Source organism: Danio aesculapii, chromosome 19 (genome assembly GCF_903798145.1).
Source record: "Danio aesculapii chromosome 19, fDanAes4.1, whole genome shotgun sequence".
In the NCBI taxonomy this organism is placed as follows: Eukaryota; Metazoa; Chordata; class Actinopteri; order Cypriniformes; family Danionidae; genus Danio; species Danio aesculapii.
The window spans coordinates 19,843,504-19,870,136 of record NC_079453.1 but is presented as its reverse complement, the minus strand read 5'-3'; the positions used below and the strand labels follow the sequence as shown (position 1 = coordinate 19,870,136).

The 26,633-nt window shown below is 35.8% G+C and overlaps 1 protein-coding gene across 1 annotated transcript in view; it reads right to left on the bottom strand.

The window, feature by feature from the left end:
• kcnh8 (potassium voltage-gated channel, subfamily H (eag-related), member 8) overlaps positions 1–24,625 on the bottom strand; it is a 162,944-nt gene extending 138,319 nt beyond the window's left edge. Inside the window, exon 1 of the mRNA XM_056480266.1 lies at positions 24,550–24,625. Within this exon, the coding sequence (XP_056336241.1) occupies positions 24,550–24,625 (76 nt within the window). The remainder of the gene's footprint in view (positions 1–24,549) is intronic.
• Between the last annotated feature and the right edge of the window lie 2,008 nt (positions 24,626–26,633).

Genomic DNA, 26,633 nt, shown 5'->3' with positions numbered 1-26,633 from the left:
ACATCAGTATAAATGTTTTGCTGCAGATATAATAATGAGCTTTAAAGTCCCATACAAACGAAAAGTACAGTTGAAGTCAGAGATATTAGCCCTCCTATAATTTTTTTTTCTTTTTTAAATATTTCCCAAATTATGCTTAACCGAGCAAAGAAATTTTCACAATGTGTTTTAATAATTTTTTTTTTCTTGTAGAGAAAGTCTTATTTGTTTTATTTTGGCTAGAATAAAAGCAGTTTTTAATTTTTAAAAAAACATTTTAAGGTCAAAATTATTAGCCTCTTTAAGCTATTTTTTTAAATAGTCTACAGAACAAACCATTATTATACAATAACTTGTCTAATTACCCTAACCTGCCTAGTTAACCTAATTAACCTAGTTAAGCCTTTAAATGTCACTTTAAGCTGTATAGAAGTGTCTTGAAAAATATCTAGTAAAATATTATTTACTGTCCTCATGGCAAAGATAAAATAAATCAGTTATTAGAAATGAGCTATTAAAAATATTATTTTTAGAAATGTGTTAAAAAAAATCTTAAACAATAAATAATAAACAGGGGGCTAATAATTCTGATTTCAACTGTATATGAATCAGCATCTTCTGCACCATGCAGTGTATGCCATTCTTAACAAATGCTACTGAGGTTTGAATCTTAAAATGCAACATCATTTGTATCTTATCTTTACTTAGCTGCTCTTTAATTGTTCTGCGTCCTGATTGGCTGTAGACCATTGTGAATCAATCTCCTCCATGCACATGTCTCCTGCACAGTACAGCATGCATTCAGCTTGACAATTTGACATAAATCTTTGATCGCTAGCACTGTGATCTTTGAAGTGCTGTACTGTATGTTTGCAAGTTTTCTCCCCAACAAACCCCATAATGTTGATGAAACATTCTGCACCATCAAAAGCACCCACGGTAGCACCCAAAAGGCAGAGGAAGATGCTAACATCACACAAAAAGTTGAACTTCTGGACATGCTAAAGGAAGGTGGATGTTACGTGAGTGTTTAAATGAGAAAAGTGTGAAAATGTTAATGCCTGTCTGAGAACAGTGTATAAATAGTGTACTGAGGCGTTTCACAGCCTTAAAACATCAATAACAACCATAAAAAATAAAGCAGACTACTTTATTGTACTCAAAAATCTTTCTTTTTCATAAGATTTTTAATAACCTGATTTATGCATACCAATGACAAATAACGATCTCTTCCATTTAAGCTGAAATGGCTTCCTTTTACACTGAAATGTGTTCTGTTTGCATATGAGATTAAAAACAAAAGCATGAATCTTTCTTATCATACTTCTATACATTTGTAAGGTTGATTTTGTATGTATATGCACGTTTTTTTATGGGTGTGTGTGTGTGCACCGAATTTGTGTTCAGGTGTGAGTTTATAGGCACATAGGCACAGATCAAGTTTATATGTAGCCTATGTCAGTGTGTACTTGCAGTGGGTTTATTAGTATGTACATGTTGTTGTGGGTATATATGCAAAGATCCTGTTTATACGTATAAGCATGTGTCTATGCATGCATCAAATTTATTCAGTAAATATAAACGCAACTTGTGCTCAAGTGTATATACATTCATTGCTATCCAGGGGCATAGCAACCGGGGGGACGGGGGGCATCCGTCCCCCTCACTTTTAGAGACAGACCATTTAGAAACAGGTGATTAATAATTATATGAACGTATGATCTCATATAGCTGTCCCCCCACTTTTAAAATGTCCACTACGCCCCTGTTGCTATCATAACTGGATTCTATAGTGTGCACATGTATTTCATTGTTTTGAGCATCCATTATTATACATGTATATATGAGTAATTGAAAATGGCACGGTGGCTCAGTGGTTAGCGCTGTCGCCTCATAGCAAGAAGGTTGCTGGTTCGAGCCTCAGCTGGGTCAGTTAGCATTTCTGTGTGGAGCAGGTTCTCCCCGTGTTCACATGGGTTTCCTCCAAATGCTCCTATTTCTTTGACATTCTAGGGACATGCGCTGTGGGTGAGGCTAAGTCAAAGAAAAATGAATGAATAAGAACAATTTATAGGTGTATATGCAAGTGTTTTATGTACAGTTGAATTATTAGCCTCCATGTTTATTTTTTCCCCAATTTCTGTTTAACTAAGAAGATTTTTTTCAGCACATTTCTAAACATAATAGTTTTAATAACTCATTTCTAATAACTGATTTATTTTATCTTTGCTATGAGGACAGTAAATAATATTTGACTAGATATTTTTCAAGACACTTCTATACAGCTTAAAGTGACATTTAAAGGCTTAACAAGGTTAATTAGGTTAAGTAGGCAGGTTAGGGTAATTAGGCAAATTATTGTATAACGATGGTTCGTTCTGTAGACTATTGAAAAAAATATATAGCTTAAAGGGGCTAATAATTTTGACCTTAAAATGGTTTTTAAAAATTTAAAACTGCTTTTATTGTAGCCAAAATAACACAAATAAGTCTTTCTCCAGAAGAAAACATATTATCAAACATACTGTGAAAATTTTCTTGCTCTGTTAAACATCATTTAGGAAATATTTGTATGTGTTGATATTAACAAATGATATAAATGAGACAAATGAAATTACAGGTACATTGTTTTATCTTGCATATACTAAGCTTCTGAACTATGTTTTGATATACAACAATAGACTTCTCATTTTAAAAAAAAACATGACTTTACCTTGCCATCACTTATTATAAAAACCATCAGCCATTAAACAGCAATCAAGAAGTTTCTAACATTTCAAAGCACATTCTCATGTTGGCAGCCAATTAAATTTAACATGTGACTAACAATTATTCAACAAATATAAAATAGCTAAATTAATTATCATCAAAATATTCATCTGACATGCGTGGGCGTATTGATAAAAAACTAAATATGTTGTCTTTTTAACTTTCAAATTCATTGAATCCATCCATTAGTGTATTAAAACAATCACAACAAATATTGAGTATGTTATTGTTTTAAAAGCTTTTTTAACATTTACATTCACAGTGTGTTTTTCAAGCTTAAGATTTAAGAAAATCTAAGGATGTTGACATCTGACAGTTTTTCAAGCATTTCTTTCACAAAATTCAGTTCATGTTCATGAGTTTTTTGTCAAAAAAATGCGTGCTTACATTTTCTTTAAAAAAAAAATTTATAATTTCCTCAGAAATTGGATGATTGTTTTGACATATCATGTTTGTGACAGATTATACTATTCATATTAAAAATACACTCACCGGCCAATTTATTAGGTACACTTTACTAGTACCGGGTTGGACCCCCTTTTGCCTTGAGAACTGCCTTAATCCATCATGGCTACCGGATAATTCCTCAGAGATTCTGGTCCATATTGACATGATAGCCTCATGCATTTGCCACAGATTTGTTGGCTGCATATCCATGATGCGAATCTCCCATTCCGCAACATCCCAAAGGTGCTCTATTGGATTGAGCTCTGGTGACTGTGGAGGCCATTTGAGTACAGTGAACTTACTGTCATGTTCAAGAAACCAGTCTGAAATGATTTGCACTTTATGACTTGCCACGTTATCCTGCTGGAAGTAGCCATCAGAAGATGGTTACACTGTGGTCATAAAGGGATGGACATGGTCAGGAACAATACTCAGGTAGGCTGTGGTGTTGACACGATGCTCAATTGGTACTAATGGGCCAAAAGTGTGACAAAAAAAATATCCCCCACACCATTACATCACCACCAACAGCCTGAACTGTTGATTCAAGGCAGGATGGATCCATGCTTTCGTGTTGTTGACGCCAAGTTTTGACTGTAACATCCGAATGTAGCAGCAGAAATCGAGACTCATCAGACAGGAGTGGCACACAGTGTGGTCTTCTGCTGCTGTAGCACATCCGCCTCAAGGTTCGACGTGTTGTGCTTTCATAGATGCTCTTCTGCATATCTGGGTTGAAACGAGTGGTTATTTGAGTTACTGTTGCCTTTCTATCAGCTCAAACCAGTCTGCCCCTTCACCTCTGGCATCAACAAGGCATTTGCTACTACAGAATTTGCTGCTCACTGGATATTTTCTCTTTTTCGGACCATTCTCTGTAAACCCTAGAAATGGTTGTGCATGTAAATCTCAGTAGATCAGAAGTTTCTTAAATACTCAGACCAGCCCGTCTGGCACCAACAACCATGCCACATTCAAAGTCACTTAAATCACCTTTCTTCCCCATTCTGATGCTCGGTTTGAACTGCAGCAGATCATCTTGACCATGTCTAAATGCCTAAATGCATTGAGTTGCTGCTATTTGATTGGATTTGATTGTCAGCGACGGCCATTTCATGTGTTATTTCATTACACATTAACACTAACTAAATGAACCTGCATGCCAGTCAAAGCAAACCAGCACAGCGTGTCAAATATTTAATTTAAACAACATTTTGATGTGTGTGCTAGTGCTAATGGGTGTGCGTGACTTGAACTGTTATCGAAAATCACAGAAAATGCATAATGTACACATTATGGATACTCAGACCAAAACCGATTAATTGTTAACCGATAAATGGTATCAGTTAAACGATTAAAAAACATTATTTTTTATTATTAATTTTTTTGTCTGGCTGCATAAACGTGCAACACATATTTGTTAACTGGCGCTGATGGTGATTGCCTCTGTCCTTAATCCGTGTCATAAGCACCTCCGTTTATATGCACAATTGGAGAAAGAAGCCGCAAAACTTTCTGAAATGTTCTCTGCTTTGAAAACAAGCCGGCCACAAGGCGGAGCATCAGGATTTTCTCTCCATCAGAGCATGCTTATGCACCACTCATAAACAATAAATATGCTTTTGTTTTGATGATTTAGTGTACAACCAACAAACCTTTTTTTTCCATTTGGATAATTAGAGTTATTAATAGTTCTAATAAAATATCAATTTTTAAAATCGAACGAATCAAACTAATTCGATGACTTTGATTACTCCACACCAAACTGAGGCTTTCATTTTATAGCATATAAAATATGTATGCAAATTAATGCAATATCATAGTGTTTCCTCTAGGATTTTTCCAGCTGTGGCAGCAGCCCTTTTACACAGATCTACCAACTATTATTTTATTCACAAATGTCGTGAGCCCAGTATTACAAGTCAAGATCGCATTTATGTAATACAAGCACCTGAATCTCTTTGCTTGCACACCAATTTCCTCTGTTAGTGCACAAGACTTCTTGGATGCCCCCTCAAATATACGCTGCTTAAGTGCAAGTGTGTTTATGTAACGAGTATGTCTCCAACATTTATTAGATTTTCTAGGAATATTTATGAATGTCTCCAATAGACCTAAAGAACAGCATTCATGCGTCCTGAAGTAAAGGCTAAAAACTCCAAACGCACACAAGCTCTAAGAAAAATCAGATGCTCAAGACATAATCTTTAAACTAATGACTTCTATTAAAAATGTTGACAGAGGTTTATGATACAAGAATTACAGCAGAGCATTAATTAAATGCATATTTTCCATGGAGCTATTGATTTGAGGTAAAGACCCATACACTCTGATTCCCACACATACACTATTTATCTTACCCAATTCACCTATAGCACATGTCTTTGGACTTGTGGGGGAAACTAAAGCACCTCGAAGAAACCCACACGAACATGGGGAGAATATGCTCCCCACAGAAATGCCAACTGACCCAGCCGAGGCTCGAACCAGCAACCTTCTTGCTGTGAGGTGACAGTGCTTCCAACAGCACCACCGTACCACCCAGGCCTGCATCATAATGAAGATTATTGTATTTTTTTTATTTGTGCTTTTTGATTGTGTCATTTAAATGCAGCTGATACTCCTAAATCTTGTCGAACCTCAAACAGAAAGTGCAGCACAGCATCAATCCTCCATCATTTTCAATGATTTTGTGAGTATGCGCTTGTGGCATGTCATTGCTAAGCAACCATCAGCTGCACTAAATTTTGTTTTTGATTTGTTGCTGCTTGCCACATGCAGAGTGCGCAGGCTACACTCCTAGAAAACATTGTATAGTATTCTAAAGACATATTGTAATGTGGAATCTTATCCAGTGTGCGACAGGCTTTACACTTTAAATGGTAAATGGCAAATGGTCCTCCTAGCTCTATGAAAAATAAACATTAAAGCTATTATCACAGCAATTTATGAGTTCATTGAGTCTACCGTTACAATAATGAAAGTTGTCTGATCTCCACAGTGAATCTCTTAATTATGTTGTATAATAAATAATGTATGACTTATTTCTTTTTAATTTTTTTGGTTGTGATGTGAAGATTCGTCTGTGCAAAATCCAATCACTATGCAATAAGAAAGACTGACTAAAACTGATTTAAAGTACTATTACTATAACATTACTTGTTTCTTAAGCAGAAGGACATGCCAGAGTTATTAATAAACAACATTTAAAAGTAAAACTGTTGAAATTATCTTAAACAAAGTCTTTCAATTTGTGGCCTTTCATATTTAATGCGGTTTAATTGTGGCCCCCTTGGCCTCTGAACTTGAGTACCATTAACTTAGCTCATTCTTTTAGTGTTAACACTGAAAGAAAACGAGACATAACAATAACAAACTACAGAAGACAGCAAAACCACAAATGTCTGCACTCATGAGAAAAAATGTCAACTCTGTCATCATTTACTTGTCCTCCACTTGTTCAAAACCTGTTTGAGTTTATTTCTTCTGTTGAACACAAAGGAAGATATGCTGAAGAATGTTGGGAATCAATAGCCATTGACCTCCATAGTATTTTGTTCCTACTATAGATGTCAGTGGCTGCTTTTTTCTCAACATTCTTCAGAATATCTTGTTTTGTGTTCATTCATTCATTCATTCATTCATTTATGTCCTTCAGCTTAGTCTCTTTTTATTAGCAGTCACCACAGCGGACTGAACCACCTGTTTTCTGTTCAACAGAAAGAAATTTATAAAAGTGAAATGGTAAAATGTTCAAACCAAACTCATTCTAAATATATACCCCTACATACATTTCTGGAGAGTGCAAAATACTTCCCAGGAGGTACAATTTTTTGCAGTTTTTGTTTTCACGAATCCACCAGAGGCCACTGTGTATGCTTTTTGAGATCTCAAATTTTTCTCATGAGTGCCATTCGCGCCTGTTCTCGATTGACTGACTGGCCGATTGACTTATGCCGAGTTCCGACTGCATAATTTTCAAAATAGTTGTGTCACGAATGTTTAGACACTGCATGACTATCTGGGTTAGCTTTCTGTCGCTGCTGTGTTTAAACTGTAGGATGGATTGTGACAGGGGGTTTCACACTGCATGACTTTAAAACAGGAAAAAATCACTGACAACTTTGTCCAAACTACGTCTCACAACCAAACAAACGTGAGAAGTGACATGGAAACAATGCGAGGTCACGTCTCTGAATATGCCTTCATATGAAGATATGAATATATCTTTCGTTATTACCTTCATTAAGGAAAAAGAAAGCTTTAGCTTTAGAAAATGTACTTATTTTGCTAACCTGGCATTTGAAGAGAATTATCAATTTCTTCTCAACTTCTTTTACTTTTCAACCTGGTTGTGATATTGCTCAAATGACACGTGAAACAGACAGGGTGCTCCTGCCAAACTGAATGGTCCCTATAAACTGAAAATGAGCGCTTTTGACTTTTTCCCCAACCTCCTGCTGGCCTGCAGGTACCCATAATAGTGGATGCTGCTCTCTCACTGGCTGTAGGTAATCACCGATGTAATTTAATCAGAACACATTTCACACGGCATGATTTGAATCGCCGACAGCTTCAGATACTTAGCATGCAAAACATCTCACAGGCATTACCGACTCATCAGCAATTGTCTCAGATTGCGTCCTTGATAGCTTATATTGTGTGATTGTCACTCACGTGAACGAGCACCGATTTTCCTGTGATTTTAGGCATTTATCTGCGATTTCTCAAAACCTGTCGACAAGTCTAAATCGGGGCTAAAATCATGCAGTCGGGCGATGCAGTGGCATAGGTAGTGCTGTCGCCTCACAGCAAGAAGGTCACTGATTTGAGCCTCGGTTGGGTCAGTTGGTGTTTCTGTGTGGAGTTTGCATGTTCTGCCTGCGTTCGCGTGGGTTTCCTCCAGGTTCTCCGGTTTCCCCCACAGTCCAAAGACATGCGGTACAGGTGAATTGGGTAGGCTAAATTGTCCGTAGTGTATGAGTTTGAGTGAGTGTGTATGGAGGTTTCCCAGAGATGGGTTGCGGCTGGAAGGGCATCCGCTGCGTAAAACATGTGCTGGATAAGTTGGCGGTTCATTCCACTGTGGCGACCCCGGATTAATAAAGAGACTAAGCCGAAAAGAAAATGAATGAAGGAAATCATGCAGTCTGAACTCGGAATTATCCATCTTCCTCCTTTCCTAAACCTAACTGATAGTGTTTTAAAAAGGACCAATTAACCCACCCAAAAACTTACCGTACAACTCTGCTCCACATTACAAGTCCGCCGGCATACACAGCCTGCTACTGGACAAACTGGCAACAGTGAAAAAGCCATCCATATGGAGGTAAACGGTCAGCTGGTAGCACGAAAAGCAATGGCATCATACCGCCAGGTATCGTTCGCATTAAAGACAAAATGCAGTTATACGTACCTTTGGCTACATAATTTGCAATTTTCCAAAATGTATATAGGGGTTTTCAGAATGGGCCTATGTTAAAAATTTTTGGGTGAACTATCCCTCTAAGTAATTAACCGATATTCACAGTTCTCTTTTAAATGAGTACAAAGACATTCTCTGAAGTGAAAAGGGTGAAGAAAGAAGTATGTTCAAATTCATAGAACTCAACGAGTACTCTGAAGGCTTACTGCATTTCAGAAGTGTGTGTGATGTGTATATGATGGTCATTGTACTGTATTATATGCAACATACTTTTCCAGTGCTTGAAAAGCAATTATTGATTCCAAATAAGTACTTACTCCATGATTTTGGATGCAGTCTAGCGTGTAATTTTACAGACACTCTGACACATAGAGAGAACTTATGATTAAGTGTGTTTTTTGGCATGGCCCTGATTTTGCAGTTATGAGAGCTTGACTGTCTTTTGTTCTGAATCCAATTTCCTTGAAACAGACCAATGTATAATGTATCTTGTATAAAACCTCTCCCTGACATCTGAAAACAGGTTTGAGCACAGAAAGAGGAGAAAATCGTTTGACTTCTCCTTTACTGCTGCAAATTAAATGTGTTTATGTATAATAGACTCTTGAAACTCAGTAAAAAACGGCTGTTTTAAATACTCAAGGCTAATGAGCTCTACGGGCATGATGAAGCTGACAAGAAACTGAGCAGACTAATTTAAAAACCATCTGCAAACGCAATTCGGCAATAAACGAGGCAGCTTCCATAGGAACGGTCTGAAATGGCTACATCGCATCTAATCGCTTCAGTCTTTTTTATTTCACTAATCTGTTGTGCTTACATAATCTTTTGTTACGGTCTCCGCAGAGTCCTTCGAATTTAGGTGCAATTCATGCTTCGTGCCAGAGCACACAAAGTATTCTCAGAATCTCAATAAGACAAAGGAAGGTCTGAAAGTCTAGACTGGCACGACTCCGGAATTCCATTCTCCGAGACTCTGGAACAGTGAGTGAGACTTCTATCTGTATTCCAGTCTGACACATGTGGATAACCCATCCTCGTCCAATAATGTCGACCTGTATTACGCAAAGGCTCGCTCCATGTTCTGCCTCTTTTATTTCACCACATGCTTTCTTTAGCCCTTCCATCTCTTTTGTTTTGCCTCTTTAGGGCTCCAGTCGCCCTCTCTCTCTTCTCTAATGATGAGTGATGAGCTCAGTTTCAGCTCTGTGTGAAGTTCGGTGAACAACAGAGGAACAGCACACGCTGACATCTCTATCCCAAGTTCAAACAACAGACACGCATTGTTCTCCAATGTCTAGAGCTACAATTTCTCCGTCTTTCAAACCTAGGGATCTGTTTCCAACCGGAAGAGATGCAGCAGACATGCCAATTTCCTCATTTTGGGCTGGGTAGGTGTTGAGTTCACTGGCAGTGTGATTATGCATTACATGCAAGAGTGAACAGCCTGAAATATCTCCATTACCTGACTTGGGTGTCTAACCCTGCGCTTCGTAATTTTACCAACGGAAGCATTTACTTGAAGTGTTCTTTTAAAAGGACTCATCCAAAATTACTCTAAATTACTCTTTCACAGTTAACACTCTCTCTTTTTCCTTGAGTAACACACAGTAGAAAACTGCCAAGCACACGCACACACAAACTGCTTTACTGTAATTACCCACCATATGCTGTTCTGACAGGTATCTGTGTGAAAAAGAGTATTTTGAAGTCTTTCGTCTTGATGGAATATTAACACGTCCCAGCAAGCACACACATTAGCATGCAGCAGAGGGGCGTTTAATACATGTTTAGCTTCACAATAACAAGTCGGCTAGTTTATTTATGTAACTTAGATGTTGCAAAAGATTATGAAGTAAAGGGTGTAATTAGTGGCACTCTCTAAGGAAAGCATCACTTTTTCTATTTCTTGCACTTTGATTAGCTTTTTTTTTTTTAAAGCTTGAACCCAATTATTCAAGGGACAGAAAATTATCTCATTTACTCACCCTAATGTCATTTCAGATCTGCATGACTTTCTTTCTTCTCCTGAACAAACAAATTTTTTCTTCAAAACAAGGTTAATGATGTCCTTTGTTGTTTTTGACCCTGTTGACGATGATTGAACAGACCAAAGCATTTTATAAAATATCTGCAAGTCCTTCAAATCATTCAGCAAGACTAAAGAGGTCCTGTTATAAAGTTAATCCTTAATAAGGATTACATAAGGACTACCAAAAGCACTAACACAAAGATCCCTACTAGGGATGTAACCAGAGTGTGAACTATTCACCTCATTAAGGCATGGGCAACCCTGAAAACATGATTTATGAAATTTTGAGGGTCTCAAAAATATTGACAATGTATTATTTTGACATGCAGTTTCAGTATTGTGTAATGTGATCATGGATTATTATGTGTAAAAGTGCAAAAATATCATTCATGCATGACGGCAATTTACATGCTACATGCTATTCTTGTCATGAACATAAAGGTGTGGGGGTGCTTCAGAGCAAAGTCCAGTCATGTCAAAGACTGACAGCCAGATACTTTCATATGGACGTTGAAACACTACTTTAAGAGTTCACACTTAGATTTTAGCAGGTTTGGCATGGTTTGGCAGGTTTGGCATGCTGTCCCGGGAGAAAACCCTGAGCTCGGAGATAGATGAGCCCAAGGCTCCCGCCTGGTCAATGAGCATTAGAAGGAATACGAGATCAGGTAGTTCTCGATAACTTCCTAAGAATAGATCACCAACCGCACCAGTGTGTACATATTAGGTGCTTGTGACTTTAACTTGTCTTCTTCATGTCTTTAGACTGTAGGAGGAAACCCACGCGAACACGGGGAGAACATGAAAACTCGACACATAAATTGCCGACTGGCTCAGCTAATGTTTGAACCAACGACCTTCTTGCTGTGAGGCAACAGTGCTAGCCACTGAGCCGCCGTATCACCCGAACTTAAAATTGAGGAGGAGGGAGAAGGGATAGATGGGGGGGGGGCTTCCAAAACAAAGATGAGGAATGAAGTTTAGGCTGGAAATTTATGTTAAATTTGGAATGATCCGAATGGCTAGCTAGTGATTAGTGATAGGGACCAGCTACAGTCAATCCTTTCACATGCTCCTCTCGAAATTAGTTTGTGAAACTTCACGTATTAATTTCCCGAAACAAATGATGTGATGTTGTGTTCTATTTTATTTGCTTCAAACAGTAGGCCAATACAATGCTCTTTGTTAAAACATCATGACATTGCTGTAAACATGTTGGACAATTAAGCTGAAAGCAGGTAAACATGACAAAACTGAACCCCCTTCAATGGAGTTTCTTTCATTTTTGAATTTGCGATTATTTTACTGGAGGGAAAAGTGAGATCCCATGGCATATAGGCCTATGTAAAATGATAAAGCATATGCTGTCCTTAATGCCATTGCTTAGAACTTATAAAGCGAATAGAAAAACGATTGGCTACATGACAATTTATTATTTATTTTTGTTGTTAAGTGAAACATATTTGTGTTTGTTGATTTTATATAAATGAATGTATTCCTGTCTGCAGTTAAAATTACACCACGATGTTCTGGTTTTTTTAGGCTGCTGTTGTTTGTGCATGTAAAAATAAATCCCTCAAAAAGTATTTTCAAGGGTCAGACAAAGTTATTTATAGAAAAACAATCACTTTTTAGCGAGAAAGTAAACCCTCTCCCCTCCCCCCATCCCCCAAAGGCCACGGTATAGTTCGAACACTGGATGTAATGATTCATCATGAGCCGATTGAAAATCAATTCAAATGTGACGATGCAAACCGATAGAAATGTTGAACGAATCGCAATACATTTTTTAACAGAGGGAGCGCTGTGTTTACATGCGCAAACTCGCTTTACTTCCACAAGAGGTGGGCCGGCAGAGTAAAATGACAGTGGTGAAGTGCGCCAGACAAACACAAACTGTGTGCAAAAAGACATTCACTTATACTAACAGAACAATGAATATGATGCACATAAACCATCAACACAGTGAAAAACTACTGTCACAGATGTTTAATACATGAAAAAAACTATTAATAAGTCAAACTACGCAGACTGGATGATTTGCAGCTCCGCTTGCTCCAACGAGTGCTACGGAGATCACATGGTGCATCAGTGTTTTCATAAGCGAAAGTGTAAAGATGTATTTCGGACTGAAAGGGAAAGCTGTTCTGTTTCAGAAGCAGGTATTAAATTATTTTTACTCTCTCCTTTTCAAATTAGTTCATGCATATTTTAATAATTTGCTTATTATTGAATATTTAAAAATGTTCAAGATGATCTCTTCCTTTAAGTGTATCACACTGATACTCATACTATTAAATTATACGAGTACTAATTTTTCACCTTCATAATCATGTTCAACTCCTGTCTCTATCCTACTATAATTAGTCATTTTATAATCAGTATTGTATGCCAGTGGCCAGTCGTCTGGATCAGAGTGCCCACTGACCACCTCTGTACACACTGCTCTCTGGGTTAGGAAAGGCTTTCCTCTCCACACTACAGAGCTAATAATGTGCCAAAACAATCTGAATTTGAATTGTGTTCATTTTAATTATTGTAATTTAATAAATCTGAATTTTTATATGCTGTTAAAAATAGTTTTGAATTTGAATTTCTTAATTTTAATTTTAATTTTCTAATTTGTACTTGAATTTGAATTTGAATTTGAATTTGAATTTCAGAACTTGAATATTGAACTTCTGAAATTTAAGACAACTGAGTTTTTCAAGGCTGATTTTTTATAGACGTGTTTTCAAATTCACAGTCTGCAGATATTGGGTTGGTAAAAATACAGTTTCAAATTTTCAAGATGAAGAAATTCAGAACATCAAATTCAATATTCTAAAATTCTAAACTAGAAATTCAGATTGTGAAAATCAGATTCAGCAGAAAGTAGGTCAGGGGTGATCAACCTGGAAGAGTAGACGATCAACGAAAAGTGAAACTTTGCATTTTGGTTAATCACAGAGCTGCGTGAGTTTACTAGTGTATGTAAGGCTCAGGAGAACACCATTCTTCTGCAAATGGACTATCAGGGGTCAGCTATTTTCAGTAGTTTGTGTAATAAATATAGATGCTTCAGTGAACCAAATTGATATATTTAATTGAATTACATCTCACTGGTTAATCAAACTTATTTATGTTTTCAGTGTTTTGACGGATAAAGAGGAGATTCTGACCTATACTGTACCCTCTGATGGGTTATTTCAACATACACAGGCCTCTTACACATTACCAAAGTTAAGGACTTTTCAAGCTCTTTCCAGGTGCATTTTCAAACTGTTCCAGCATTTTACAACTGTGGTAAATGACATATTTGCATGCGCACATGCTGTTAGTTACAATATTCTGTAGTACAGCATAGCGTATATAGAATTTTAAGGAGATTTTTATGAAATAATTGCTCAAAATCCTTTACCAACACTGAAATGCTGCCTCTTTTATAATATAATCTATTCACATCTAAGATGTCATATTTAACCTTACATTTATGTTCAGATGAATGATCTGATTTTTCCATATTTTTAAAACTAGATGCAAAAAGACATTCACTTATACTAACAGAACAACGAATATGATGCACATAAATCGTCAACACAGTGAAAAACTACTGTCACAGATGTTTAATACATGAAAAAAAACTATTAATAAGCCAAACTACGCAGACTGGATGATTTGCAGCTCTGCTTGCTCCAACGAGTGCTACGGAGATCACATGATGCTTCAGTGTTTTCATAAGCGGAAGTGTAATATAATCTATTCACATCTAAGATGTCATATTTAACCTTACATTTATATTCAGATGAATGATCTGATTTTTCCATATATTTAAAACTATTACATTATTTTGGGCTAAAATACATTAAAACCAAAATGTCAAATGGGTAATCTCTCTCTTTGTCACTGAATTGTTCAATCAGATTCATTCGAATTGGCTCATTTACAAATGAATAAACTCAGTATGAACGACTTGCTCGGAGATTTATTGTTAACCTCATTTGTTATGTGCTTAAAACTTTGTTTCAAATAGTAACAACATAAGAGGTGTTTAAAAGTCTATATTATTGTGAATAGAGTACAGGGAAAGCCACTTGTTTAGTTTTCAACATAATGTTTGTTTTATAAGATCAAAACTGAAAGCAGCCTTCCCCATAAAAGCTTAACATCCTTTCAGTGCACTTACATGAGGACACTGAGATTTGAAGCTGGTTTTTTAAATGTGTTTATAGCTTTCAACTTTAAGCGAGCGATCAGGAAGCAACAACGTCCTCGCATTTGTTCCCCTGCTATTAAAAGAAAAAATATTAGGCTATATGCAGATAAAAAAACACCTATATCTGCCAATATCTGCAGTCTGTGAATTCAGAACACAAAAAAAATCTTGAAAAGTTTGAAAACATGTCTATAAAATATTCAGCCTTGAAAAACTCAGTTGTCTTAAATTTCAGAAGTTCAATATTTAAGTTATGAAATTCAAATTAAGAAATTCTAATTCAAATTAAGAAGTTCTTATTCAAATTAAGAATTCAATATTAAAAGCATATAAAAATTCAGATTTATTAAATTACAATTGTCAGTAATACAAATTAGCATCTCAGTCCCCAATGAAAGCTTTTTTTTCAGCAGGGGACATTGTAAATTTGCAAAGACCTCAACTTATGCCAGAAAACATAAATATGCTGATATTTCTTTTTAAAATGTAAAATCACAGCACAGTCTGTCACGGATTGGCCAGGCTCTTCCACCAGCATCACGCAAAGATCACCATCACCTGAGTATTAACCACACACAGCTGCACCCAATCACTTATAGTCACTATATAAGCACACACCTCACTTCACTCAGTGTCCGGTCTCGTTCCTATGAAGCGGACTCTGAGTGAACACCTCCTGGTAATCACTAACATGCGATCTCAGTATATTGTACTTATCTACTCTCTGTCTCTCCTAGTTTGTCCAGTGTTCCCGGTGTCCTGTCTGCCTTGTGTTTGTCATCAGTCTGTCTTCCCCGCAAGCCCTCTGGTGTGTGCATTCGGTCTCCCTCAGTATCAGTCATCCAGCCTGCCACCAAGGATCATCCGCACAACCGGACTCCACTCACTTCTCCTCCGTTCTCCTTATGTGCTCATGTGTTGCAAATAAACATTGTTAATAATTCACTCACCTTCCTTGTCCGTCTGCTTCCCATAACACAGTCACAGTTTTAGTTTGTTTATATTAATGACTCTTCTTTAGTTTATATTATTTATTTTTTTTGGAACTTGTTATTAAATTAGCAATTTACTTATGGCAGAAAATATATTATTTAGCAAAAAAAATGAAAGGGTTTCAAATAATTTTTGTTAAAAAATCTTGACTAAATCATATTGTAAGATTAGTATCATGAATCATATCGAATTGTGAATCGTTACATCCCAAATCCTTACACAAGGTGCTATTCTTTATGTCAGTAAGTACTGTTTCGGAAATAACACAAAGGCTTGACTGTAGTCCTGAGTTTTCTTCCAGGAACATCCTGCATTCCAATACCTGTCTGACAGCTGGCTTTCTTTCTAAGTGTTTTTGTGTCTGTGTTCTCATATTTATATTGTTTTTGCCAGAGTACCAGAGGCACAATCAGTAGATACAGTCCTCTTCTAAAAAGGGAATGGGGAGCAGCACTACATTTGCCTTTAAATGAACAACCCACTTTTTTGGAAAAAGACTCATTTTACAACTCCCCTGAGTTAAACAGTTGAGTTTAACCATTTTTGAATCCATAGTAAAATGGGTCTATTTACAAAAAGTGTTCCTTTAGAGAGACACACAAAAACTTGTTGACACCCAAAATGGGCCTTTGCAGCATGGTATAATGAAAGATCCAGTATTTACAGCTAAAACATCACAGGCACATTCTGAACACACCTGAGAATTATGTGGCATCTTGTAAAAGCTATGTAAAGGGTTACTTACAATTTTGCTGAAAGGATTCTAACATACCATTTTCAACATGCAAAAACATCCCCCAAAAAAACCAGCAGACCAAATCTGGGGACTAGAATCCACCTATAGCAACCATCTGGTACAATACAGCAGCCTCCATTAATATCTTAGCAAGTAATTAGCAACCAAATGGAACAACATGGGACAAGGGTAACAAATTATGGCAATTTCAGCCATTACCAATAACCTATAATACTTTATACATAGTTAAAGGCAACTGATATTTAGGCAGATAAATAGAAAGCTTGTTTTACAGTTTTCTGAACATAATCTAAAAACATTTTCCCCTCTAGTATTAACTCATTCAAAGTGTATAAACCAGTGATTTAATAATAATCAATAATAATAATAATAATATTAATAATATGAATATACATATAAAAGTAAATATTTTTATTGAGAAAATAACGATAATGTTAAAATAAGCATATTTCAGCTAACGCTATCATTACATAAAATCATACCCGCTTGCTGAATCATTTAAACTGAGAATCTCAAGGGCACTTTTTTATTTATGTCATACATTTAGGGTGCGTTTACAGAACAATGTTGTACTAAAAGCATTTTAAAGGGTTAAAAAAAATCACACTACCATGGTTGTTTTGGTTGTCAAGTATTCATGAATGCTATAGACTAAAACATAATGTGCATGATGTCACAGCTTATTTTAAGCTTGCACTTTAAAACCCATTTTTTGGAGCTTTTAGGTCACCCAAAACGCTGTTGTCAAATAAATAAATGACCGAAATGCATAAAGTTTTGAAATAATTAAATGACCCCTTGAAGGGATAGTTCACCCTCAGGTTGTTCCAGACTTCCAAGAAAGCTGAAAACAGGTAACCATTGACCTTCATAGTAGACAAAAATATATACTATATATTAAATTCAACTATGGTTTGTGTGAATAAATGATTAAAGAACTTTCAGTTTTGGATGAACTGTCCCTTTAAGGAAAGCTTTTAAAACTTCCTGTGTACAGTTTCCAGGTTCACAACATACTGTCATATGATAACATATGTCAGATGGATTTCCTCATTTGAATGACCACAATCTTACATGTCACCATGAGGTGAGTTTTAAAAGTCTCATGAAATTAAAATAAAGTTGCATTTAGAAGATATAAAACTGATATCAACATGTAAAGTGTATAGTTTGTCACTTAAAACAAAAAATACATTAAATTTAAGATCCAAATTATACCAAACAAAATGTGTTCCAAAAAGTGATATTTCTGATGTCTGTTCCACTTCCTTTCTTCTGACGTACTGTCATTTCATTTGCCAGTGTACTAGCATAAACCTTTATGGTTTGTAAAATACACGATGTCTATTGGGAAGGTAATAATTCTTATTTTTAAAAATAATCGCACAGTGTGTGTTATTCACATCAGATATACAGTTTATGTTACTAGAATTTTTGCTTTATTTTTATTATAAAGTTAAACAGCTTACTTTCATTATCTTGGGAGAAGTAAAAAACATACATGTTGTAAATCCAGCAGTTCTAATCTTTCCACTGCAGGACAGACTTGCATGGCAGCACCCATTGGCCATCATAGATCAACTATGATGATTAACAAGCTGTTTAAACAACAAAATACACATATTTGTACACATATTTGAGAATCAGAAAATCAGATATAGCACAATGGGATGATTCATGAAAAAAATCTGCATCGTTCGCTTCTCTTATCAGGATTTGATATGTGTATGTATAGTTTAGTTCATGCTTTTTTAAAATTCATTTGAGAGGAAAGTGAGTGTTTGGAGTGTTTTGCTATCTGACTGGAATATGTGATCCATTTGTTATCTGTCTCTCTCTCTCGTAAGTCCACGGCTCCTCAGCCACATATCAGCAGAGGAGAATTCCGGCCGCTTGAAGTCATTTACCAAAGTTTATTCTGTCCTATCATGGTTTTACTTTGTTCATTTCTCCAGAGTTTACAGTGTCTCTTTCACAGTTAATTCTGCAAACTCACATGCTTCAGGTTTGATCAGTTTAAAGATTCCAGTGCAAGACGCGAAACTCAATACTCATGCATATTTCTCTCTCAGCTTACAAATGTTCTTTTGTTCTTGTGCTACAACATATAGGCGGAATACATATAAAATAATGTCAGAATAATCATATTTAAAAGTCGGCTAAGTCTGAAACTGTGGTCACACTGCACTTTTCGCCCCATAAACTCCATGCGCGCATTTATACGCAAATGTGGCAGACCAGAAACGAAAGCTTGTGCGACAAGTTTCGCAGTTCACTGCGTTGAAAAGTTCAAGCTTGGTGAACTCTAACCTGCGAAACTGCATCACATGATTGCATGACCTCTCTGTACAGAAGTTTCAAATAAAAGGCAATTGTTCACTTCATCTACATCTAATCTTAATGTTTTATGCAGTCCCTTTTCACAGTACCTTATGACAGAATTTTGCATTCTCAAACTCTTGTGAAAGCAATAGACCCTTTTCACATTTCTGGGTTTCTCAGTAGCGGAAGGTATCATAGCTGGGTAAAGTTAGAGCGCAGTGAATGGGAGAGTACAACGAATAATTTTTTTACAGTCTTATTTGCTTAAATAATAAAAAAACTCCACGATGGTGTTGTCAAGACTTTCTGAAAAAGGAAAAAAATTGTGTGAGTCTGATAATGGCTGCCAGAGGACAGAATAACGTCTTATTTACTCTGAGCCCCATAGACACTGCATTACAAACACCTCACATAAGCGGTAATTTGTTTTTGTAATTTGAACGAAAGATGATATAATACATACATAAATACCTATAAATGTTCAAATGATTTTTTTATAAATAATGTGTTGTGAAAAGGGTATATTGTGAAACTTGCTACATGCATAATTTATTAGAATGTTACATGGTTAATACTATTTTTTTACTCCATTGGTTCATCAGTATGGAAGGTCATTATGATTACAATAAAATGGGTGAAATTGTACCAAATTGTAAGTTGGTGTGATCAACTGAGTAAGTTAGTGGCACCAGTGGAATCATATAAAAATGAGTCTGGAGCCCTGGGCTAAAGCTATCCAACAAAAAGCACTGTCTTGTTTTTATAGCAAAAGATATGCAGCCATACGTTTATTCTTTTATACTGGACAATAAGTGTTTCTGTTCTTAGCTGCAAACAGTTTTACCAATAAATGAAAAGTTGGAATTAACAACATTTCCCTTCTTGAATTTCAGAATCTCACATATTTCATTTATTAAAATAATGTGTCTATAACTAAGATCAAAATGCCTTGTTCTTTCATTTTTCTGATTACATGTCTTAAGGATAACCTTTTTTTATACTGTAAATTGTAGATTACAAGGCTATGTATTTTATGCTGATGTATGATATTTCTAAATGGGATTTTTTTTAAATAACCAATACTGATTCAAACTAGAACTGTGATTCAAACCAAAGCGACAATTTTGTGAACCTTCCCACCCCTAAACACAATATAATTAAAAAATTTGACAATATTTGCAGGTGTGGAAAAAAAGAAACAGCGAAATATGCATAAATACTTGTGGCTGTGGTGGTCAAAGGATAAAATTGATGTGTTCCCATTGGAAACTTTAAAACAATGCATTCTAAATAATGATCACATTCCAAAACTCATGCAGTGGGGTCAGAGGGAGTATTCAAAATTTATTTGTGAAAAGGATAACAGCATGGTGAGAACGTTCAAAGCTTAAAGGTACAATGTTTACATTTGGTATTTCATTTTGAAATATTTTATGATAATCATTCTTATTTGAAAAGTGTTTTAAGTTTCATTAATATTGAATTTCGATGTCTACATTCTGAATCAAACAATTGCCCTTAGATTTCATTGTAAATAAAGTGAAAATTTTATTACATATGACTGAGTCATTTCCTTGTGGTCAGTATATAAACAATTATTAGTTGCATTTACAGAAAAGTTAATTCCACGTTGTGATACACATCATTATCTGGATTTAAGATGACTTATATCATGATATGAGATTTTTGTCATATTGATTACGACTACTAAAAAGTTGTATGATGGTATACTGCTGAATAAATTTTGAACCATGATACATTTTTTATACTGTGTATAGTGCAAAATGTAAATAAATGGGCATAGAAAAACAGGTCAGCAATCTAAGGTGAATTTTTACCTGTGATTTAGATAAACTGTGTGGATAACCAACTTGAAACTACAAATGTAGGTACAGAATAACTCAGTATACAATATGCCTCAGTAAGTTATTCACCTGACTAACAGCCTCTCCCAAGCCTAACGCTCTAATCCTTAGACTAAAAAAATTGAGGTAAAATACACAAGTAGGATACTGAACTTAAATGTGCAGTATGTAAGTTTGACACCCAGTGGTTGAGTAAGGTATTGCACACCTGGTTCAAAACAAACACAATCGCAAGTTGCCAGATTGACGACACCAACAGGAGCGAGACAGATTATTGAGCCTAAAGGCTGATTTAAGGGATTTCACGGACCCACACTTTGAGAGCCTTTCTGACTGAATGAATGAAATACGCTTTTTTCCACAAAGGCAACTCAGGGTGCTAAAATATAATAGGCTAAACTGGCATTGGGTGAGTTAAATGACAAAACAAAGACAGACATTCCAGCACTTAACGGACCATTTTAAAGCAGAATATCTGACTTCAGCATTGTTTTTCAGATAAACAAGAAACTTAGCATGTTTCTTAAATATCTGTAAACACATTGTGGTATTTTTTTGCTTTAGAAGAGTCATAAACCTAATTTCTTTTACAACTTACTGATTTTCCTTACAATATCACTCCCAAGCAGCCTCCCACTGGGTCCTAGTGCTTGCCCCATGATAAATGTATTTAGGGGCTGCTATGTTACACACATAAAATTTGGGGAAAATGTTAATTCTATTTAGAAAGTATCAACTGAGGTCATAAGTCTCAGTAAGTCTGTAAATAAATTTTTATTTATTGGAAGAAGCTAACACTCATGGAGAATAAAAATCTTAAGCTGGAAGGGCATCCACTACATAAAAGTAATTGGCAGTTCATTCCACTGTGGCAAAGTCGACGGAAAGTGAGTGAGCGAGTGAACACATCTCAAAAACACAAACAGAAAATATTTCACCTCAGCCAACTGAGCTTGAAAATACTGACAAAACTGCGATATTGTGCATCCCTACTACTGTATATTTGCCAATATGCTAAAGGTCCAAATAAAAGAAAAAAGGTTCTTTTAATTTCTAAAGTATTTACGTTTATTTATTATAACTTTTTTTGTTAATTTTCTGCAATAACTACCTACTGTTTCTTAAATGCAATACTTTGGAACTGCATTGTTACCAAGAAATCTAATTATTCATAACTTGTAACAGAATTTTGATCATAAAGCCCACCTCTACTACTAAATATGGATCACTGTTTGGTCATCAGAGATTTGTAGTGGAGATAAAGGTGGGGATCAGGATCATACATTTTCAGCCATAAGTATATATCTATATATGTTTATTGTTTGCTTTAGCGTATTTATAAAGTGACTATACCCATGGTGCAAGACTTACCAAGTGGAAAGCAACCGCCTAAAAACACCCTGGCAACAGACTTGGTATTGTGGTGGCAAATTTTGTATGGGCAAGCCAAATAATTTGGCTTTGCATAGCACATTCAAAATAAATCGAAATTGGCAACAGCATTGCTTTGGCTAGAGCGAGAGGTCTTTCATTTCTGCCTATGATGTAATAAACACAAAATCCATCTCCCAAAAAAAAGAACATATTCAAACACTCTCTGGTAATGCTCTCCACATGTATCATTTTTTGAGAGCCACTGTGAATGATGCCTAATGGTGTGTTCTCCATTATCCCCCCATGTCACTGTTGTCACTTTCCTTCCAAAATGACAGGTGCTATTTCCAGCCGTTCCTGTGCTATTCTCAGCCATGTTACCTGCGGCAGCCCAAGGTGCGACAGCCGTACAGGTAGTCTCCCCTGAAGGACAAACCACAGTCACATGGGTGCACGCCATCACAGTTTGGTAATATATGGACCCAACAGCCCAGAGGACACCATGTCCCCTGAGAAGGTGGAGCTCTCTCTCTCTCCTAATACTAAAATAAAACACAGTCTCATTTCTCAAGCCTTAGAGACAGTCGAGTGGAAAACAAGTTATCTGAACGCAGTGATAAGGCAGAATCGTACAAGTTCTTTCTATTAGGACACCAAAACAAAGCGATAAAAGCTGACAGGCTTTGCTCTGTGAAATCAGTAAACTTTTATCGCACAAAAGAAAGGCAGGCTTATTTTTACCACCACACAATATGCCTTGAGATGAAGTACTGTCTGACTGTTCTGTGGTCGACCAATTATATTTGATCGATGCTGGTCGTTACCTGGGGCCACGCGAGGGATTTCATCAGGATGTTAAGACGGCCTTTTTTTCATGCATGATCTAGCCTGAACCTTATTTCAATAGCCCTCCGATCGCTACTGTTATCTCAGTTAACCTTGCTTGAGCTCTGCATGGAAGATAAGCGTTAGGTCAGCCAAGTGATACACTGACATGTAAGCCAGTGGGTCTGCACATTGTTGAGATCGCACTAATCTAACTCCTCAGATCTCCAAGAACTGAAATGGATGTCAGTGGCCACTGATCTAAACATCAAAGCAGCCCAAGTGCTCTAACCGAAAGGGGCTGCCCTTGTGCGCTGTCCATGGTGCTGAGCTGGCAGAGGCTCAGGCTCAGACCTAAGAGCAGTACTGTGCTTTTTATGCACAATGTCCAGAATAAAAATAAAAATACTAACATACATTCATGAAAGAAAGAAAATAATAAACCTGTGGAGAAGCATTATGCTTGCCAAGAATGAATAAATCCTAGAAATATGAATATACAGTATATACAGGGCTCAGCATATATAAATGAATCTATCTTTTAAATTCATATTTTTAATAGGAAGCCTATTATATTTGTGCATATACATTAGATTAGCCAGTACTGAAGTCAAATCTGGAGATTATCTAACAAAATAACTTACGATAACGGCCCAAAAATTAGTACACCTAAATGTATATCTTATAGAAAAATATTAAATATAAATTTTAAGAAAGAGGAAAAATCAAGAGAAGCAAAAAAAATGAAACATTTAGTTAAAATGTTTTAGGTTGTAATTTTTTTTATTTATTTATTTTTTTCAATATTTAGTTTAAATTGAATTGTATTTCTTTCAATTTCTAATATATATATATATATATATATATATATATATATATATATATTCAGTACACTGAACAAATTTAAGGCATACAAACTGTAAGAACAAACAGAATTGACAATAAAGAATTTTTGTTTTAAATTTTACATATAATATACACTGAAATTTTGTGCACTTTAGTTTGCAAGAACTTTTACTATTAAGAAACTGCAGGACCCCATTAAGTTTTTTTCTTGCCAAAAGCACTCGAAGCTTTAACAAAATCTACAAAAAGTACTGTGCATTGTACTGTGTTGACTTTTTAGATAATTTCACTTCAAATTGTTAATTTCTAGACTGTTTGTATTTGAATAATTCATAATGGTTTTAACTAAATCTGTTGGTATCAGTTACTGCAAGGTGAGACAGAAATATTGTCACAATTAGCTTTACAATATAATAATTTTGTTTTAAATATATTTGCTTTTTAATGCAATATATTTGGATTTATTCACTTTTAAGCAGCGAATTTCACTTTAACTGGCAAGGTTTTAAACTCATTTGAATATTAATCAATCACAATGCTATTAATCTGTTGTCATTGAATCATTTTAACAGTTCACTTTTTCAAACAAACATTTGTAAGATCAAACGACCAAACAAAGTAGGCTACTTTATGTCCTGTACAACAAAATAAACCGTATCCTTAGAACCCAAAACCATTTTTTACAAATAGACAGGGTAAATTGCCATTTCGATAACTCACGTGTGCCGTCAAAACGCGTCGCTATAGTATCCAAAAATGTGTTCTGTGGAGCGAGCAATCCCTTCATAACAGGCATTTTCCCGCCCTGATATCGTATTCCCCATCAAAGTGACGCTGCGATGTCAGAGACAACGGTATGGATACAGTTTGATGCACTCCTGTGAAACTGAGCTTTCAGCGGACTGAGACACGGAGGATCCCGTTCCTTCACGAGCGCGCGGGCAGGCTGGATGGGAATGCGCGCCCCCGTGTCACTGGGAGTGACGCCCGCAGGTGCGCGTCAGGTAAATGGCGCGCGATAAGTCTGTACAAGCGGTGCGTGAAAATCAATATTCAAGCAGTTGTGGAGCGCAATAATCCAGTTTATCAGTTCACATTTGGTGTAAAGATTTAAGGGATGGTCCAATCAAATATGAAAATTTACTCTACCTCGAATGGTTCCAAATCTATTGAGTTTCTTTATTCTGTTAGACACCAAAGAATACGAAAACATGTAACCACTGACTTCCATAATGATAAAAAAAAATACCTGGAAGTGAATGGTTACAGGTTTTTATCTTCTTTGTTGTACAACAGAATAAACAAACTCATTTTTTTTGGTGAACTAACTCTTTAAGACAATGATTTTTTATGCTCTGTATAATATTTATCTAATTCCTTTTTGTTTGCCTACTATGGAAATATTTGTGTAAAGTATAAATAACCAGCAATACCCATACATAAAAACATTTTCTGGCTAAAATATGTTTTATAATTAAATATTGCTTTCTGTTCAAATATATTTTACATGCACAATATATGTTGTCACTGTGTGACTCAATAAAATAATTTTTTTAAATAAAACATTTTAATTAACCTTTATATACTAAGCTATGTTTCAGAATGTAGGCTTATTCAAAGAAGAAAAAATGCATTTCCAGCCTTAAAGTAGATTATAAATATATTATTTACAATTATCATATATTTGGAATGGTGTCATGGTGGTGCAGTGTGTAGCACGATCGCCTCACAGCAATAAGGTCACTGGTTCGAGGTTCATCCATTTTTGAAAATGAATATTTTTGATATCTCAGTGAATATAGACAATATATTTAAAGATTTATGAAAGAGTTTATTCATTCATTATCCTTCGGTTTAGTCCCTTTATTCATCACGAGTCACCACAGGGGAATGAACTGCCAACTTATCCAGCATAGGTTTTACACAGTGAATGCCCTTCCAGCTGCAACCCATCACTAGGAAACACCCCTACACACTCATTCACACACATTTACTGTGGCCGATTTAGTTTAATCAGTTCACCTACAGTGCATGTCTTTGGACTGTGGAGGAAACTGGACCACCCGGAGGAAACCCACGCCAACATAGGAAGAACATGCAAACTCCATACAGAAATGCCAACTGGCCCAGCCAGGACTAAAACCAGCGACCTTGTTGTGAGGCGACAGTGCTAACCACTGGGCCACAATGTCACCCTATACATTCATCATTCATTTATTCATTTTCTTTTCGGCTTAGTCTCTTTATTAACCTGTGGTCGCCACAGCAATAAAAAATAAAAAAATGAAAAAATGTATGGTTCTCTTGAATTTCCTTTTTTATTAAATTCTTATTTAACATTAATTTTTTGCACAGTGATCTTAATTATTTAGTTAAATTAGTTTCAGTTTTGTCTTTGCCACTGATAATGTATACAAATATTGTATTGTATAAGATAGCATAAAAGGAATATATTTAAAAGAGAGATCTGTACTGGATGTACGTACTTGTTTATGCTGGTCACTGTGAGCTTTTTACATTGCTTTTTAGATGTTTTAGACATCAAAGTGACATTTTCTACATTATTGTATTTTACTAAATAATTAGGCCAATGCTTTTAAAACTATTTATATTTTTTACATTAAAAAATGTCGAAAAAGGTATTCATTGAAGATAGATTTGTCAAAAAATATTTTAGCAAACATGTTGGCCAATTTGCGACGCAGTGGCGCAGTAGGTAGTGCTGTCGCCTCACAGCAAGAAGGTTGCTGGTTCGATCCTGTGTGGAGTTTGCATGTTCGCGTGGGTTTCCTCCAGGTGCTCCG